The 19,417-nt window shown below is 39.5% G+C and overlaps 1 protein-coding gene across 1 annotated transcript in view; it reads left to right on the top strand.

The window, feature by feature from the left end:
- The window catches only part of CYFIP1 (cytoplasmic FMR1 interacting protein 1), a 78,422-nt gene that overhangs the window by 12,692 nt on the left and 46,313 nt on the right, over positions 1–19,417 (top strand). The window contains exons 2-14 of the mRNA XM_059820471.1: positions 5,970–6,093; positions 6,281–6,370; positions 7,741–7,818; positions 8,864–8,965; positions 10,191–10,372; positions 11,750–11,846; positions 11,986–12,114; positions 13,422–13,526; positions 13,701–13,792; positions 15,044–15,161; positions 15,745–15,867; positions 18,336–18,461; positions 18,777–18,943. Of these exons, the coding sequence (XP_059676454.1) occupies positions 5,977–6,093; positions 6,281–6,370; positions 7,741–7,818; positions 8,864–8,965; positions 10,191–10,372; positions 11,750–11,846; positions 11,986–12,114; positions 13,422–13,526; positions 13,701–13,792; positions 15,044–15,161; positions 15,745–15,867; positions 18,336–18,461; positions 18,777–18,943 (1,526 nt within the window). The 5' untranslated portion in view covers positions 5,970–5,976. The remainder of the gene's footprint in view (positions 1–5,969; positions 6,094–6,280; positions 6,371–7,740; positions 7,819–8,863; positions 8,966–10,190; positions 10,373–11,749; positions 11,847–11,985; positions 12,115–13,421; positions 13,527–13,700; positions 13,793–15,043; positions 15,162–15,744; positions 15,868–18,335; positions 18,462–18,776; positions 18,944–19,417) is intronic.

The raw sequence follows: 19,417 nt of genomic DNA, 5'->3' as shown, positions 1-19,417 counted from the left end.
TGGTTGTGTGAGGATAAATCCTTAAAGATTTCAAGGTGAGGGTGCTCGGGTGTTCCCAGGGTGTCAAATCTTTGAGTTAGTGATGCAAAGGAAAAAATGCCCGTTGGCAATGGGATTTAGGTTTTAATTATTATTGTTTATTTGAGGGAAGTTTAACATTGTTACTCCTTTTTCCAAAAGGAGAGCAAGGATTGACATAAAGTGAATGCCTCTGTGTAATAGTTTAAATCAGTGTCTTCTGAAAAAAAGTTGCTCTTGCTGTAGCTTGATACTCTCTACTTTTGTTTTCTATTTTTTTTTTTTTTTTAACCAAAGGGCTGACTTACAGTATTTATCTGTTTTCTGTGGGAATGGTCACTTGAAAATCTTAGTCCGGGGGATAATGCCCGTTTGCAAGTAATTTAAATGGCATATGTGCTTCTACCTCTCCAAGGAGTTACTTCCCATTCTTTCCCTATATGTTTTCAGGATACTCAAAATACTTTTTGATTATTTTTTTTTAATGTTTTGTGATGACATGATACCATTCTCATCATCTCCTCTGATCTTGTCTAACACAGACATAGAATTTCATCTGATCACTTTCGTGGTGAAGGGCTTTATTTTTCATCTGTAAGTAGATATTACTCAGACCAGTTATTTGAGATTGAATTTTTACGTTGGGAATCAATGTCTTTTTAAAGCTCAGCTGGATAGATTCTTAAGGCCATTAGAGGCTGTTTCTGGGGAAGTCTTGGTCAAATGATTGTGGCAGAGGCTAAAGAGGAACTGTGTGGTAATTTCTGTACTTATAAGAAGGTCTGAAGAAGCCTACAGTTACCTAAGTTCATTTGCTTTACCCATATTTATTTTTTTTTAACTTGGTTGGTAGCTACAAATTACATCTGTTGAATGGTGTGTGCTGTTGTTGAACACATATAAGAACTATCTCCTCTCATCAAGCAGCATTTTCCTGTTTTAGCTATTTATAGACTGAGTGCCTGAGTTGTCTTTTGATCTTCTCTTTGATAAATAATCTGATCTGCTTAACTCTGTCACTGGAAGAAATCTTTAAAACTCAAAGGGTTTTTTTAAAACTACTTAACTCCCTAGAATTTGGGGGAATATTTTTAACTTTGAGCTTGAGAGCCGAATAGGAGTATAGCAGTCTTCTCTCTCACAGTGATTCTGAAGTTAATGCTCTTTCCTCCACTCTGTGCTTTCTCAGTCCTTACCTTCTGGTTTTTTATTATTTCTTCTGGTTACTTTTCTACCTTTTTGTCCAAAAGACTTTTTGCCATAATTTGCTCCTGTTCATATTGTTTTTTTCCAAATAGTCTGAAGCTTCAGGAGGCCTAAAAGAGCAAGGCTGAGAGATGCATGCTGGGTGTTTTCTGATATGCTTGGAATTAAGAATATAGATCTTTTGCAAAGACTTCAACATGATTCTGTAAGGATGGCAATGTGAAAACAGTATCTCTATTAGGATTGACACTCCTCTCCTCTAAATACCAGAGCAACGGTGTGAGCAGGGCACTGTATACCACGCAGTTGCGTGGCTGTGAACAACAGTACAGAATTATGACATTTAAAAAAGATTGGCAAATCTTTTGTCTGAATATGTTTCAATAATAAGCCAGCTCTGAAGTTAAATCAAAATGTAAACAACGCTAAAGGGACTTCAAGGTCTGGTGCCTTTTTTAGTTTTGTTTTTCGTGTGGACAAAATGCGATGGAGGCGGCTCAGTGAGCTTCTCTGCAGGACAAGCTTTTCTGGGCAGTTCAGGCCCAGCCAGTGCTCATCTCCTTCAGAACTGAAGAAAAAGAAGAATATCTTAATTTGAGCCAGTCAGTGGCCTTGCACTAACATACTCAAAGTTTCCCTAAAAACCCTGTGGTTGATACCTCTGATCCTTGGACAGTGGGACTTGGCACGGTGAGGCTGAAGCTTGTCTGCACAGGAGACAGGGACTTTCTTGCTCTGAAACCCAGAAAAACGAGCTGAGAACCAGCACAGATGCTGCTGTCTCCTGCTTAGAAAGCTGGGTGTGCTCATCAAACACCAAAATTTAGCAAAACAGCATGCTGACACATGTGATTCTCTCTGCTGGAGAGAGGATGTCGGATAACAAATGGTTTTCAATTAAATTGCATACGTCCAAGAAAACATGTTCTTGGAGTGCATTTTGACTTTACTGCTGCAATGAGAAAAAAAAGAGGATTATTTCAGAAATAATGCTTACATGTCTTCTACTTGAGAAAATCCATCCTGGAAAATCTCAGGTAGGTACAAAGCTGAAAACACAACATTGTAGGAATTTAGTAAGAAAGTAATTCTCACAGCTTGGGGGAATTTACTAGTATAACTATAATTATCAGTATGACTACAGCATTTTAATCTGTTCTCATTTAGGTAAACTCCTAATCAGACTGCAGCTTCTGAATTTTTTTAAGTAGGTCTTTGAAGTTTCTTATGTTCTCTGCCATAAAGGAGTCTGTTAACAAAGTATTAGCTCTCCTGCCCAGTAATTTCACCTGTAAGAACTCATAGTGAATGACTCTTAAGGAGGCAAAACTATCCAATTTTGCGTCTAGGGAATTTTAGTTTTCTTAAATTTTTTTTCCTGAGACTTGGGGGGAAAAAAAGTTCCTGGTTTTGCCAGCCCTCCATCGTTGTAAATTAGAAACAGTCGTTGTCTTTTGGAGCTGGTTTTATTAACAACAACAGCAGAAAAAAAAGGGGAAACAACCCCAGACTTCAAGGAAATATTTTCTGTCCTGGTCCCAGGGCTTCCGCATCAGGCAAGGAGGTGGCACGGACCGTGCGGTGGTGTCGCCTGGCTGTGGGACGTTGTGTCCTGGCTAACGTGGTGTGAGTGTGGCCGAGCTCCGGCTGTCCCCCCACCGCTGCCGTTGTCAAACCTCTGCTGCTCGCTTCTTGGGGGGCAGAGGGGACGCACGAATTGTACCCTCGCAATATTTGCAAACATGTCAAAGCTGGGCAGGAAGGAGCTGCTTCCTCTTTCATGTCTTGCTAGGTACCGAAGTAAAAAGCTGGGCAACAGGAGCGTTGAACTTGGCCAACGAAACACCGGGCACGTGGATACCTTTGGCAAAATTACAAAATGGAGCTGTCAGCAAGCGACCTTAAAACAAGAAGGCTTTTGTAACAGTCTGCGCCCAATTACTTGTGTTTTCCTGGTTCAAAAAATGCTGATCTGTCTTTGGGAAATCATGCTGAAGGGCTTGGAAAAATGTGCCTTCCCGTATTTCTTTCAACAACCCAGAGGGCCGCAGGAAGCTTTTGTTTCTTAGCGTGTGCGTCTGGCCTGCTAACGGAGGTTTCCCAGACATGTTTTATTAAATAGATGGCAGTGTAAGTGAGATGGGATTTTGGTTTTGCATATGCTTTGGTTTCTATTTTTAAATTATTTTCCTAGTATTAAAAGAAAAAATCCACAGATAGTCTGATGTCTGCTAGTCTGAACATAGAAAGCTGACACTAGAGGATAACCCCTGTAAATATTGAGGCCAAAAGCATGCTGGTGTGCTTTCTGAAATAGCACGTATGGGTATTAAGGGCCATATCTTCAGAATATTTGCTTGTAGTGCTGAGGAAACACAAGTCAGGAGCCTGGCTTTTGTGGATGCCTGGCTGTCTCCTGCACCAGGGACCTGAGGCATCGATGGACCATGTTTTAGGAGGAGAGGGAAGGTGTGTGCATTGGGGAGAGGGTGTTGATACTTTTCTTGCACTCAATGACAGCTCCCCTTTATGTGGATAAGTGCAGTAATTTTTGATGTAGAACAGGCAGCCATTTTTTGCTACGCTTTTTGGAGCGCGGGTGGAGCAGTTTTTTGTAGCATGCCCCTGTTGTGCTTCCTTGGAGCCAGCGCTTTGTGGCCGTTTGCCTGTCCTGCGGTGCAGCCAGGGAGAGGGCTATGGGCCCATCGGTCCCACTGCCGGCACGTCCCGCAGCAGCCGCACAACCAGGTGTTTCTGCTTTGAGAGAGAGGCGAAGAGGAGGGAAAGTTTCAAGTTGGAAGGAGCATCTCAGTTAAACTAACCTAAGTAACGTGTTGTGGTATTTTCATTTTTAGCTAAAGCTTGTTCTATAGATACTCAGACCAAAAATTAAAATACCGTGTATTTGAAATGCTCTGTCTTCTTAGCAACTCTCGTCTGTTTCCTTTAGGGTAAAACTGTTGAGAGTCTGACCTCCTCGCAGGACTTTTGCCCAGGCGTGGAAATTTTTTGGCATTTGTTTATTTATTGAAGGGAGGACGCTGTGGTTTTTGCCGGTCTTTAATTTGAGAATAACTGTGGTTCTTGTGAAGGAGCTCGAGCTGGGTGTAGGCAGGTGTTGGGCAAGCGTCCCGGTGCAGGTCTGCCAGCCAGCACTCCTGTCAGTCCAGTCCTTCCTTGTTTTTCAGCAGGGATCGCAAATGGCACGATATAGGTGGTGTTTGTTTATTTATCTATCTATCTATCTGTCTATTTATTTATTTATTTTAACAAAACCTCATATGCACAGGCTTGAAGCAAGGTTTGGGCTGGGGTTTCAAGAAGCAAAAGGCTCATGGACCTTTCCGATGGCGTGTGTCTAAAATTGCCGGTGAGCTCTCTTTGTACGTGGTGCGTTAGCTTTGTGGCTATGGCTTGGGACGCAGGGTTGGTTGGTCTCTAAAGACAGATAGGTAATCACTTCTGGCTGCTTCCTTCCCTTTGCTTTGGGTTTTGGGGTTTTTTTTTGTCAGCTGAGCCTGTCCTTGGAGGTAGAGCTGTTGTTTCTGTGGGGCTTTCCCCAGGAAACCATAATTAGGTAGGAGAAAGTGAGGAGGTTTTTCTGCCAGGCCACTAAAAGTGCAGTGAGTGGTGGCGATCGCCAGCCCGTCCTGGCTCTCGCAGTGAGCTTTCAGCAAAGCCGTGGCGAGGGCTGCTCCTTCCCCCCCTGCACCTGGGGATGGCATGGCTCCGCAGTGACACGTGCCTGCTCCTCCGGGGTACTTTCCGGGGTACGGGCACTTGTGCTTCAGGGGGTGTTCCTGCCCTCCTGGTTAGAGCCGAGGGCAGCGCTCAGGCGCTCCCTTCGTGGTAGGTGCGTGTTTTTGCTCTTCTAAGTGGGGGAAAGTGACTTGCAAAGCCCTATAGAAAAAAAGAGACAGCTTGATTAGAGGTGTTACCTTAAAAATGAGGAATTTTTGACTGCGCTGAGAAGGATGAGTAGGTCATTCTACAGAAGTGAATGATTGAGTTGTTCTTCACCCCACGCTTTCTTCCTAAAATTTTTTCTCGTTGCTGTTCTTGGTTCAAACCCCCATGCAGTGGCAGCAGTTAGAGGTGTACAGAGAGTGCCGAGACCCCGAAGGATTTTGTGCCTCTCTATCACTAGCTATTCAGAGTGGATCTGGATGGCCTAGGACATGAAACACTGGAGACTGCTGGCACCTTTTGACAGCCAGGTCTCCTGAAGATGGGCTGGCAGTAGTATCTGTGGATAAGGATTTGAAGACTCGTCAGCTCAAAACTGAACCCTTACAGGAAAGTTGTATATCTGCACTTGTTACAGGATTTTTCTGTGTTTATTATCTGTAACTGAAGCAGACCACAGAATAACTTTCCTTCTAGTTTAACCAGAGAAGGTTAGATAGTCATCTTCCTTTCTTTACTGTGCATTAGAGGTCATCCTTTCCTCTATTTTTTGTGTATTTCTGGTGTACAGCCATGGGGGAAGAGAAACATTTCTCAACTCATAAAAGTGAGGAGGAGGATGTTAGTCCTAAAAGTCTTTTTTAAACTTGTATACTAAACCCAACTGGTTTCAGTTTGACTGTTTCCCTTCCGTTATGGTTGAAGGGAAACTGCACATTTCCAACAACATAAGTAGTTCCCTGCTCTTCGTATTACTAATTTGTTTTCTGTGTATATAATAACATATAAAAAGTTATATGTATGTGTGTATACATATATATATGTATTTTTTTAACCAGGTGCAAAATGACTGCTCAAGTAACACTGGAGGATGCCTTGTCCAATGTGGATCTCTTGGAAGAATTACCATTGCCAGATCAGCAACCGTGTATTGAACCCCCGCCATCGTCTCTGCTTTACCAGGTGTGTTGTCATTGCAGGAAAAAGAGTTTTTCCATTTCCCATTGCTGTTAAGAAAAAGTATATGTGCTTTTCAAAAAAAACCCAAAAACAACAAAACCAAAACCAAAGTGTATTTATAATTGCAATATATATAAAAAAAATCTTTTCCCTACCAAGGATTAAATTCTGCATTTTGCTTTCTCTGCAGCCAAACTTCAACACTAATTTTGAAGACAGAAATGCGTTTGTCACAGGCATTGCAAGATACATTGAGCAAGCTACAGTCCATTCTAGCATGGTAAGTAGATGTTCAGATATATACTTTTGTGTTAACTTGGAATAAAAGGAGAGGAACGTGTCTTCTTGCATTTCATTATAAAAATTGTGGTCACAGAAAACCAGAAACCAGTTTACCTACAACACTTCCAGGAGGCAGTGAGATGAAAAAGTGTGTGGCTTTTCTTTTTCCATACATTTACTTCTTGATAATTTTAAAATGGTCTTTCTTCTTGATCAGCCAATGTTGCTCAAAAGTTTTTTGCTTTCATTGTGCATTTTTCCAGTATTCTGAGGTGAGTTGGTTGTATTGACAGGTAGCTGCTGTAACTTGAGTGAAAAACTACCTTCCATCCTCCCAAATTTCCACTACTTCTCTGTCAGTTTAGTGTTGTTGAAGGGTTTTTGTTGGCTTCCTCACTGTAGAGTGTGTATTATTAGTGGTTTATTGGCATGCTTTTGTGTAAGGTATTTTGTGGTTTTTAACAGTTCCACAATATAAGGTAAGACTTCATACTGGTACTCCATCCGTCTCTGCTGATGGTGTTGCTGTTTTGGGGTACAAAAGAACGTGCAGGCTGCAAACGCTGGTCTGTACTGAACTTGTCATCGTTTCATGGCACTCTTGGAAAATGAGGAATAATATGTCTTCTAATTTTAGAAGCCAATTCACAAACAGTGGAATGGGCACGTTAAGCACCTGATTACATGCTACTGAAAATTATGTAGATTGACACCAATCTACTCTTACAATTACCTGGTGACTCCTTAACCTGTTTCAATTGTTTGGATGTTGTAGGCCCTCTCCTTTGACATGTAAAAAAGGATATTGCAGTGCATGTGCTGACTCTTTTATCCTTGACCATTCCAGCTGCAGTACCCAAGTTTAAAAAGAAAAACAAACACCTCCCCTGCCCCGCTTCAGATTAGCATTTTTATTTATAGATTACAGTGTCTTTAGTTTTGGGAAGAAAGAACAACACAAAAAAAATCTGATGTGGGGAGATAATAATTTCTGTCATTAGGTAGACATAATTGCTGCAGTTGTTGATCAGTGATCTGATAGGTGTTCGTTGGCTTACATGGTATGAAGATGATGATGTGAATTCTCTCAGAATTAGGTTGGGTGCTCGAACAGATGACTGAGAATAAATTAAATGGGTTTTTTAGCTGTTGGATTATAACCAACCTGAACATCAGTAACTGGTCATCTCTAATACAGGTAATATGCCAGCTGAGCCTATGAATTATGGTAATATTATTTTACATACATACAGTGTGATGTATCATTCAGCTTGTAATATATTTGTGTTTGTACATATACATTCTGTATAAGTGGATTTAATCCTTTTTTATTACAATGCCTAATTATGCTGAGTGTCTTTCTTACAGAATGAAATGCTAGAAGAGGGTCAGGAATATGCAGTCATGTTATACACATGGAGAAGCTGCTCAAGAGCCATTCCTCAGGTAAAGGATGAAAATCAAACTGTCATGTATCATGTGAACTTCTGTCTTGTTTTGGTATGGAGTTGCACGGATATAGCTTTATCAAGGAGCTATGAAATGTAGTCTAGTTTGACTCCCCAGTAGGCAAGCTGGGCATGCCATAGTGTCTTTTAGCACTTGGGGACTAGCTGGAGCCATAGCAATACCTCATGGGTTTTGTGTTAATCTTACTGATTGGTTCAAGAGTGGTATAGGGGTAATGTGCTCTAGAAAGAAGATATTTGATTGTCAGATCTGTTTGAGGTAAAAATTTAATTAATTTCATTCAAGAGAATGGATCCCCCCAACTTAATACTTAAGTTCAGAACAGGTTTAAGAGGTGGCATAGCATGTAATAATTACAATTCAGGTTAAACTTTTAAGTTTCTAGACATCCTATGTAGTAATTCTCCGAATGTCAGAGCTACGCAGTGTTTTATTGTTCTGTATGCAAATTAAAACCCTGTGGAAAAAAAACCCAACAAACCTTCTCACCTGAGAAGTCCATAGGCAGCTTCAAGTGTGTGGGAATGGTTGTACAGGGGTGTGGTGGGAAGAATATTCAGATGCGTCAGAAAACTGAAAAAAAATATAACCATGAGCTGACACCTGCCTGCTCTATAAGGAGTTTGTAATGCAATTATTTTTGTACTGAAATGCAAGAAAGGCTTGTCCTGTGGTTTAAATATTTAGAGTGGAAGTCAAGTAATCTGTTTTAATTTCTGGGTTTGGCCCTATTTTAGTGCATGACTTTCAGCAAGTGGCTTGATAATGTGGAAAGAATATTGCCCTAACGATACAGAGGTGTTTGAAAACTAAATTATTTGCTGTGAGGTAATAAAGAGAAAAATCTTAGAATTTTTTTTTTTAAACACACAGAGTTAATCCTGGAAGACTAGAAATTTATGCCTTAAGTTTGTCTCTTTAGGATGATAATACATTTTCTCAAGTTGTCATTGGGGATCTTAGTTTCTGAGGCTTTATCAGGAAAAGTTCCCAGTGTAATGATCTCTTTAATTGTCCTCAGGTCAAGTGCAATGAGCAGCCTAACAGAGTAGAAATTTATGAGAAAACTGTGGAAGTTCTGGAGCCAGAAGTCACAAAACTGATGAATTTTATGTATTTTCAGGTAAAAGGAATGGAAACAAATTTTTTTATATTCCTATTTTGTCTGCTTGATACTGTGTGCTCAGACACTGAACCTAGTCATTATACTTCGGAAAAAAGCACCCACATTGTTTCAAAGAAGGGCAGAATTTCTAATGCCTATCTTAAAAACTTCAGACGATCTCTATTAACTCTCAGGATAAAATCGAAGATAATTCCATATGGTCGCTATGTGTCACATGGGGACAGTTCTGGCATTTTAGGAAGAAAGGAAATAGAAATATAATACGTTTCACATGCATACATAAAAGAATCTTAGCATAGAAACCATTTGTTGGGGGGTGAGGGATCCACAAGTTGGGACACTAGAGCAGCAGGTGCAACTTCAGTACGGAAATTCAATTGAGGCAAGCTAACCCGGTCGTTGTGATCTGCCAGCCCCACCAGCCACATGAGCACTGGAGAATAGCAGTCTGTCTTGCTTTCTCCTCCCATACTGGCAGCTTGCCATTTGGTTCAATGGACTGAGGATGTTTCCAAGCATTATTCGGAGGGAGCCAGAGCAGCTAGAGCCTGTGAGCCCCAGAGCACACAAGAAGAGGAGACTGAATGAAATGTAGTATTTCCTGTTGTCTTCCCCAACTGGCGGATCTTACTGACTATGAACAATCTCCTTTTGTTCAAGGAGATTAGTGCTCTAAACTCAGAACAGATTCCTCTTTACATTCGAAGTTGCTGTCGTTTTTGTACGTGCAATCTCCATCTAGATGGCCCTGATGTGCGCTTGGAAATAAGCCCTCAAATAAACATGTGGCAGGATGATTTTGTGAGTTGGCATGTACTGCTATTAATCAGTCTGCTGTGTTTTTTTGTTTTGTTTTGTTTTAAGAGAATATACCTATAATCTGCCTTTTAATGCCTATACACTTTCTCACGAAAGAAGATGAACTCACTTGTTTCAAAGGGATTTTAAGCTTTTATGACTTTAATCTGCAAAGAAGAACCTTGCCCCTTATGCCAGGCAAGCTCTGTGGCAAAAATCACTGGTGACACTTGTAGCACACAGCAAGTGCACAGGGGTGGAGCTGCAAAGTCTGTGCTGATACCTTGTTAGCCTTGCGTGCTTTAATGTTTTTCTGCTTCAGTGGTGCTTTTCATTGGACCAACTCCAGTTATATGATGATACTTTTTTCCTGGAAACATCACGGCTTTTACTCCCTGTTCTCTTTTTTTTTTTTCCCCATTAGAGAAACGCAATTGAACGATTTTGTGGGGAGGTGAGACGTTTGTGCCATGCTGAGAGGAGGAAGGACTTTGTGTCCGAAGCGTATCTGATCACGCTGGGCAAATTCATCAACATGTTTGCGGTATTGGATGAGCTGAAAAATATGAAGTGCAGCGTGAAAAACGACCATTCAGCCTACAAGCGGTAAGTGGCAAGAAGCAACAGGACCCAGGTTTGTGCTGCCAGGATACAGGTCTCCCGCGAGATGGCAGCAGTTGCTCTTTTTCTGACAGCTTTCTCTTCAAAAGCGGTCCCTTCACGTGTGGGACAGATTACCTTGACACTAGGGATGAATTAACTGCAGTTAGACAGTTCAGTAAATCTATTTTCTTTATGCTGTTCTTCCAGCAGCAAAAGGTTCTTCTGCCTTTTAATGCCAGGCTGTCAAATACTTCTGTCTTGGTGCATGCTAAGCCTAATGAATATGCTTTGCTCAATAAAGCTTTTCTTTTTAAGTTTGAGGGGAAACCAGCTTTCTCGTCGCTTGTGCCACTTCTGTTCTATTCTATTCTGTTCTATCCTATTTTATTTTTGGCATCCACTTTGCCATTTGTAGCTGAGAGTTGTTACACTTGTTCTTAAGACATTTCACCTCCGCTGTTCAAAGTTGTTGTGACTGCAGGTGTAGCAGTGAGGGGATGAGGGTGGGATATCAGTGGCCAAGTTTTGTGCCTGAGCTGCCAGATGGTATGGGATATCTTTTGTTGAACATGGTGGTCAGAGCAGCAGGGGAAGACAGTCTTTATGCCGGCTGCAGCATCTGTGGTCTTTCGTAAAGAAAACCATTTAGGCAATGACTAGCCAATTTCATCTATGCTGCTTCCACTTACATAAGATTTAATTTCTACGTCTATAAGTAGTTGCCTTGTGTAGTTGTTGTTTTCTCTGGAGACCTCTTAAACTTCCTTGGATTGTGGTTTTTTTCTTTGGAGGTGTGCTTCTGGAGGACAAACCTTTTTCTGGAAGGCTGACTTTTCCTGGGTTGTTGTGTGGTTTGGGTCTGTAGAGCCACTGCTGCCCCCATCAGTTGAAGGATACACCCAATGGTTTTTCGGTTGGGTTGGATTGGGTCTTTTAACTAGAGTGCAGTGGGAGATTTGGTGTTGGAAAACAGTTCATTTCGGATAAATTAAGTCCATATCTCTCTTACAGTGAACTTCCACCTTTCTTTTCAGCTGTTTTCCTATAAAGCCTTCCCTTTATCTTTGAGGAAACAGGCTCTTGACACACATTTGTTGAATCCATAGCCTGTGTTTGGATAAGTCACTTTTTTAAAGCTGTGGCAAAAAAGTACTGGCCAAGTTCTCTTTCTGCTTGATTCAGGAGTTTGGAGGTGGAAGGTGCACTGAGGTTGACAATCCTGTAACGAGCAGTGAATGATACACCAATGTACTGGCAGTTAAAGATGTGCTGACAACTTACAGTTCCCCTGGTAGATCTGGGTTTCTATTGAGAGGGGGCAGATTTGGTTACACACAGTCCTGCCGAAGGGAAATACTGGTTTTTTTTCTGTTTTCAAAGAGCTGCTCAGTTCCTGCGAAAAATGGCAGATCCTCAGTCCATTCAAGAATCCCAGAACCTCTCCATGTTCCTTGCCAACCACAACAAGATAACACAAGTAAGCTTTAATTGTCTTCTTGCAAAATACCTAATGCTTTACAAAACTATTAAAATAAAACTCTTCCAGTTTGGTAGTAACTGTTGTTCCCCAGGGAGCATACCTAGTTGACTAATACCCTTTTCTTCTTTGTCTCCAGTCTTTACAACAGCAGTTGGAGGTGATCATTGGCTATGAAGAACTGCTTGCAGATATTGTAAACTTGTGTGTGGACTACTATGAGAACAAAATGTATCTAACACCCAGTGAGAAACATATGCTTCTGAAAGTAAGTTTCTTTCTGATACAAAATTAAAAAAGAATTGTTCAGGCAGGACACAGATGTCTGAATTCCTGGGGTTTTTTGGTTTGCTTTTTTTAAAAAAAACAAACCAGATTAACCGAATAACTCAAATTATTCCTTTTTCTTTTTTTTTTCCCCTCTCTATTGTCTTTTTATTATATTGCATGCTAAATCTATTTAGAAAGTTTCTAATCCATTTTTGTTTTTCATAAATTGAAGTTGACCCGATTGTACTGCAGCCTTGCTAGGTAGGAAACCAGTTCTATGGAATTGTGTTTCTATGAAGTATGACAACAGAAAGGAACTACTACATTTTATTTTTAGATATGTGGCAAGTTTGTATAAAAAGCTTTTGGAGGTGAGGCTGTGTATCAAAGATTTCATGGAACAAGTAGCTTAAAATTAGGATTAGTAAGTAGGTAAGTTTAGTTAGCTGGAATATGTATATGTAATAAGAGAGTGCTGGGCAATATGAGTGTGGTTGGTCTTACCAGCTGCATGTCTTGCAGTGGAAGAAAAGTTATAGAGTAAGAATGGAAAATTTGCCTCATGACAAATATTTTGAGTCACTTCAGTGTTTAACTTCTGAAGAGCTCTGTTTATTGGGACCAAATGGAAGCATCCTGAAACAATACATGAACTGTAGAACATTTGCGTTCTGTCTGCAGGGATGCCCAATGCGTCTTTCATATTTAGGCCTTTTGTTCGGTAAATGCATGCTTAGAATGCATTAAGTGGCTAATGCTCAGCTCCTGCTATTGTAAATACTGAATTATGAGTTTATGTTAATGAATAACTTGGACAAAATGTAATTAGATTTTTTTGTTTTGATGCTTCTGAGCTCTTGCTTGTATAATTCAGAGATATGCAGAAAGCCATAAAAAGCAATAGCTTATAGATGTCAGATCTAAAATTCTGTTACAGATCAGTTTGCACATACAGAATTTTAATAAAATGGAAGTGAAAAAAAACCTGCCTAAAAATAGCCAGACTCTAATTTCAGTGAGATTTTTTTTGTATGCTAAACCTTTGTACAAACAAGTTACATCTTTTAAGAATAACTGATCCGGCTAATGTTAATGTAAAAATTACTAATATGTGTATAATAAAAGAATACTACAGAAATGTATGTATTTGAAAATATATTCTGTTTGAAGGAGGGCGGGTGTTTCAGGACTGTGTTTTTAAAATATTAGTTTTTTTTTTTTAATGATATGAAGAACAGTCTTACTGCAGCAGGTTTTTACCTCTGAGGTCCTTCTGCAGAGAGGTTTGATTTTTTTCTTTTTCAGGTTATGGGCTTTGGATTGTACCTGATGGATGGAAGTGTCAGTAACATCTATAAGCTGGATGCAAAGAAAAGGATAAATTTAGCCAAGATAGACAAATTCTTCAAGGTTGGTTAAAATGTGATCTTAATATGTGATTTTAAAGGTAATTCCCCTTGCATTTTAAATATAATTAAATAGCATAAAGATCACTTTGGACTATAATATGGGTAAATAGTGGTTTTCTTTCACTAAGATTTGTGTTTAATAATTTATCTAACTTGGTTTATTCCCTGTGTACAGCAGTTGCAGGTTGTCCCACTGTTTGGTGACATGCAGATTGAACTTGCAAGATACATTAAGACCAGTGCCCATTACGAGGAAAATAAATCCAGGTAAGGGTGAGAAGGAAACAAAGAGGGGAGCGTCTGGGCTGGGGAAAGTCAGTCCCTTGGAGTACATTTTCATAATCATCCGTTAGTCTGTGGGTCTGTGGTAATTACTTAAATGGGATTTTCACTTTCGTCTACTTTTTGGTGTGGGTATTTCACTATTAATGTACTTTCATGTAATAGATACAACTAAAGAAACAAGTTGTTTAAAGACCTTTCTATGCTGCTGAGCTCATTCTTGTATCTGTGACGTTTCTTATTACTTGGGTTGGAGGAAATGAATTTTATCTTACACTAATTTAATTTTTATTTTTTCCTTTAAAAATGAAACTTCCTTTAAAAGAAATGAAGGATTTTACTAAGCAAGGTGAGCAGTAGTAGTGCATGGGTAAACAGGCATATGTATATTGTATATGGAGCAGCAACTTAGCTTGTCTCCCCCCTCTTTTCTTTTGGCTAGGTGTGCAGCACAGCAAAATGGCTGGAAAATGCAGCCAGTTTTTACATAAATGGTTCCATGGTTTATCGTTATTGCTTTGGTTTAGTGAATGTTTCCATGCTCCTCCAAGACCTTCCCTTCATGCAGTTACATGAATTTAGAATGTAGTGCTTTGCATTTTAATTCCTGCAGAAAAAACACATAACCTGCATGTAATTGCTAAGAGAAAATCAACAGCAGCAGGCCTACTGAGCTACTAAAAATATGAGGCTACTTACCATGACATTCTTGGTAGCATGTCCTTTGTGTCCCTCTTGATAACCTGTTGATAGTATTTAATAATCCCTTTTTTTTATAGTTGGGAGCATACTGTAGGCTCTTCATAGTTAAACAAGAATAACAAAAATCAGTCTGAAGGTACCTTGATGTATCTTGCAGCCTACACCTATATTTCTGCCCTGGCTTTCAATACTTTTTGGTCCTGTCCCTAAGTGTATGCTCTTGAAGAGATGCTGGTTTGTATTTCATAGCAGCAGCCGTTAAAAAAATACAGCAAAGAAAAGAAAAAAGAGGGTGTTTTTTTTTTTTTTTTTAAGACTTGGAAGAAGTGCTGTTTGAACTCAGAAGGGCAATCCATCACTAATGGATTGTGCAGGGTCAGAGGTAGAGGTGTGAGGAGAGGAAGGGCCTCAAACAGAGGAGAAGGAAGACTTTTTTAAAAAAAGTCACGCATTGTGGTTCTTTCTTTGCAGTATCAGTTGTACTGTTTATTGCCTAAACTGATTTATGTGGGGTTTTTTTGTCATTTGAAACAGATGGACATGCACGTCTTCCAGCAGCAGTCCCCAATACAATATATGTGAGCAGATGATCCAAATCAGAGAAGACCATATGCGTTTCATATCAGAACTGGCTCGTTACAGCAACAGTGAGGTGAGTGGGATTAGAGCTATTCATGCAAATTTCACGTCACTGATTAACATTTTTTGTTAAATATCTGAATAGCAGGTAAACCTCAGGCTGGGTAAATGACAAAGCTTGATCACCTGAATCAAGAAAAGCTGGCTGCAGGGCTAGTACCCAGTCTCTGTGTGATATTCACACTATTTAAATCTAAAGTTACAATGATACATCATACAAACTGCAATATTCTTCTGCATATATATATCTTTATATCTAGGATATATATCCTAGAACTTTTGGCCCTATAACATATATAAAATATATATAATTAGTGTCTTGTCTTGAATTCATCTGCAACAATATTTTGGTGATTAGGGATACCAGTGGTTTTCATCACTTGACCAAAATCTGTGAAGTTTAACTGTGTAAGTCTCTGGAAGAAAAAGCTGATAATAATGCAGGTGTTGGTACATGGTGCTGTTTTAATGCTTAAAAGAAATCTGTGTAGAAATTTGGCTGTGGATGCTGGATACAGCATGTTCTGATGTGGGTTTGTTTGTTTGGTGGTTTGTTTTTTTTTTTTTTTGTTTTGTTTTGTTTAATAATGTTTTAGGTGGTGACTGGGTCTGGTCGGCAAGAAGCTCAAAAAACAGATGCGGAGTATCGGAAGCTCTTTGATCTCTCTCTCCAAGGCCTGCAGCTTCTCTCCCAGTGGAGTGCACATGTCATGGAAGTGGTATGTTATCCGGGGAATAAAACCAGATGAAAAAGAGGCGGCTTGGTGAGGTTGGACAGGCTTTGCTTTAATAGAATGAAAAATGTGTATTGTGTTTTGTTACCTTAATTCCCCTCTTCCTTCCCTCCTTTTCTCCTCCTGCTCCAAACCACATTCTCAGAGGAAGGCATATGAAGTTCTTGGAGGCTAGGAGTAATGTTGCTGCTTTGAAGATCCAGTAGCACGTACAATCTCATACAGTACATGCAACTTGTTATATTTAATGGATAGGTGATCACCTGTGAGCCTTGACCAGATGTTTTTATGTTGTTCTTGTTACGTACATTTTGTAGACTAAGACTTTATTATTTTCCTCTAAACATTGTTTAAAATTATATGATGTTAGAAATATCCATACCAACATGCAGTCACACAGGAGGTGATAGAACAGCTTCAACTGGCTATGTTTAGACATCATCGCTTAGAAAATTGAAGCACGTAAGGTCTTAACCAAAGACACAAAAATGAATGGAAAGGCTCCCATTGGCTTTAGATTAGGCTTTTAGTCAAAAGGAAAGTAAATGTGGGGAAAGGAAAAATTGAGAGGAGGTGAGGGAGGGGAATTAAAGAACCTGCAGAGTTGTTTCTCTGTATTTTAATAGTTTATTTTAAAAACAGATGCCAGTTAGAAAAGTGACTGTTTTTTCCCATAAGAAACTGCTTAAGGCAGAAATTGATGGGGAGGATGCAGGAGTCCTTTTTATTCTGCAGACGCTTAGATAAAAGCTGCATGTCTTACCTGCACCAAAGCATGTTTCTAGGAAGGGTTGAAACAGATGACGTATGAGAGAAGCCAGACTTGCTCCTCCTCAGTCTCTGATGTCTGTGGGAGCATCAAGCCATTTGCACTGCGTGAATCCAGTGCGGTCACAGTGGGCATAGCCAGACACCCAGTTTTCTTTCTCTTCTGTATTTTTAACTGCCTTTTTTAAAAGCCAGTGGATGAGTCATGCTTTTTCCTGTACTATCTTATTCCTGTTTAAATCAGCAGTGTATTTTATGGTGAAAATCTTGTTCTCCTTTTCTCCTTCTTAAGAGAGGTTGCTGTTGTCTATTTCTGGCCTCTGCAACTCCCCGGCTTGCTCCCTTTATTTCTGTCATTGCAAGTTGCCACATTCAGGCTCTCTTCACAGTGACAATCGTCATATTTTATTGCATCTCTGTAGAAATTCTATTTTATTATATCTTTGTAGAAAGTCTCTTGTTCTTAGCTCTGTTTTTATCCTCCTAGTTCCAGAACAAACTCTCTCTGAGGACCACAGCAGGTTTTTTTGCCTATTATCACTGTTTTTCTTTGTCTTTCTGATTTGTATGGATTCCCTTAAGTACTTCTCATGTAAGTTCGTATTCACCTTCTTCCTGTCCTCCTACTGAGAATTTATTCTGATTTGGAGTATCCTACTTATTTACCTGTCTTCCGCATTCATTCAGTATCCATGAATTTTGTTACATGCATCATGTTCACATAAAAAGTTTCAGCATACGTTTGATGTCCAGCTTAACCTTGTAAACTTAATGCCCCCAAAATACTTCATCTTTGTTTAATAATTTCCCCAGTGTCCTCTTTGTAGCACTTGGGTTGCAGGGTGTGATGATATTCTTTGCCATAGGTAAGATTGGTGCAAATGTTAGTCCATTAGAGTAGGCAAATTCATATTGCTCTGTAATATAACACTTACGCAAAGATAGTGTCAAGCAGACCTTACTATTTGCTGAACTCAAACTGTGAGAAAATTGTATCTGAATGTGACTAGGATTTTTCACTAGATGTACCCTGATAGATGTTAGTTCAGCCTGACACTGCTCAGGAACATTTTGAGCTGTGTTTGCAGTGACTGAAAAGGCCGTATTTAAGAGAAATGCATGCTGTGCAGATGATACTGTCACAGGTAATACAGCTATTTCCACACCTTTAAGCCTAGTAAACATAAAAAACCTGCCCAAAAACTGTGTAGTTTTCCAGTTGTCTTTTGAATTCTATATGTGAATATTTGGCCAAGTTGGAAGCTCCTCTTTTTGTGTGTGGGTGTGACGGATTTTTTTTGTTATGCTCTGAGGTCTCTCTGTGTTTCTTGTACCTGAAGGAGAGAAGAAACTTCTGCCTACGCTAGCATTTGCTCAGTGAAAAATACCCTGAAGTGCATTACCTGCTGAATGCGAATTGCATTTTTTGAGCTAATACAGGATCGCTGACTTTCAAGAAAATTTGTTAGGCAAATTATTGTTTGGCATTTCCACTAGATAGTAGTTTCAGAATTTATGCAGGTTTTGAGAATAGGACCAAATATTATTTTTCAGATATTCTTGAAAACAGTGGAGTATTTCTTAAAGCATGTTATTTGCATCCAGCTATGTTTTTTGTTTCTCAGGCCTTGTTTTTTTTTTTTCCCCACATTTTTTTTCTCCCTGTTCTGCTGTGTGAACTGTAGTATTCGTGGAAGCTGGTACACCCAACTGACAAATATTCTAATAAAGATTGTCCTGACAATGCAGAAGAGTATGAAAGAGCAACAAGATACAATTACACTAGTGAGGAGAAGTTTGCTTTGGTTGAGGTAAGATAAATCTTTTTTTTTACAGGGATTTTCCAAAGATTAATTCTACACAAAGGAGAACATTCTCTATAAGCATTTTCTATACCCAGTGCAAAAAGGCAGCATGCCCTGTGTTGACTCTGAAAGAGCATGTTTTCCTCCATTCAGTCTGTAGGAGGAGCACAGGAAAACTGTCCTTTATCTTTTGGAACTTGTTAATTCCCCGTTTATCATTTTCTGTATTTAAAAAAGGGCTTTTTGAACAATGATACAAACAAAATAAGAAAAATACACGAGGTGTTTTGTTTTTTTTTTTTTTTTTTTTTTTTTTTGCAGGTGATTGCCATGATCAAAGGTCTTCAGGTGCTGATGGGAAGGATGGAAAGTGTTTTCAATCATGCCATTCGCCATACCATTTATGCAGCTCTTCAAGACTTTGCCCAGGTCACACTTAGAGAGCCATTAAGACAAGCTATTAAAAAGAAGAAAAATGTCATTCAGAGGTAACATTCTTGTTTTTATCTCTTCTTGTATTCTTTCCCCCAAATCTTACTAAATTTGTTCCAGAATTGCACAGATGTTGAATTTTGCATCTTTCAGTCAGTCCTCCCCTACTCGTCTGTCTGGTATTCAAAGTTAGCTTGGTTGAATATGTATTGGAAGTTGAAGAAGCCTGAAGTCTGGAGTCAAAAATGAATGGCTGCCAACATGGCTACAGTAAGAGTCCAGGCTGTCTTGAGCCACTTAGGACTACCACAGGAAATCTTGTGTTGCCGGTAGTTTATTTTTATTTTAAGGAAAGATAAGTACTGTAATACTGAAAGCAAGACTATCTTTTTATTTTGAAGAAAGGTGTTACTGTCCACCTTTCTTATGATTCCAGTGTTTCTTCTCCATGTGTCTCATGTTTACATCCCTCCCCATAGTCTTATCTCTGCCCTCTTAGCATTCTGGCTTCTTTCTCAGCTTCTGCTGCT

This window comes from Gavia stellata, chromosome 1 (assembly GCF_030936135.1).
Source record: "Gavia stellata isolate bGavSte3 chromosome 1, bGavSte3.hap2, whole genome shotgun sequence".
In the NCBI taxonomy this organism is placed as follows: Eukaryota; Metazoa; Chordata; class Aves; order Gaviiformes; family Gaviidae; genus Gavia; species Gavia stellata.
This window is presented reverse-complemented; position numbering and strand designations above follow the sequence as displayed.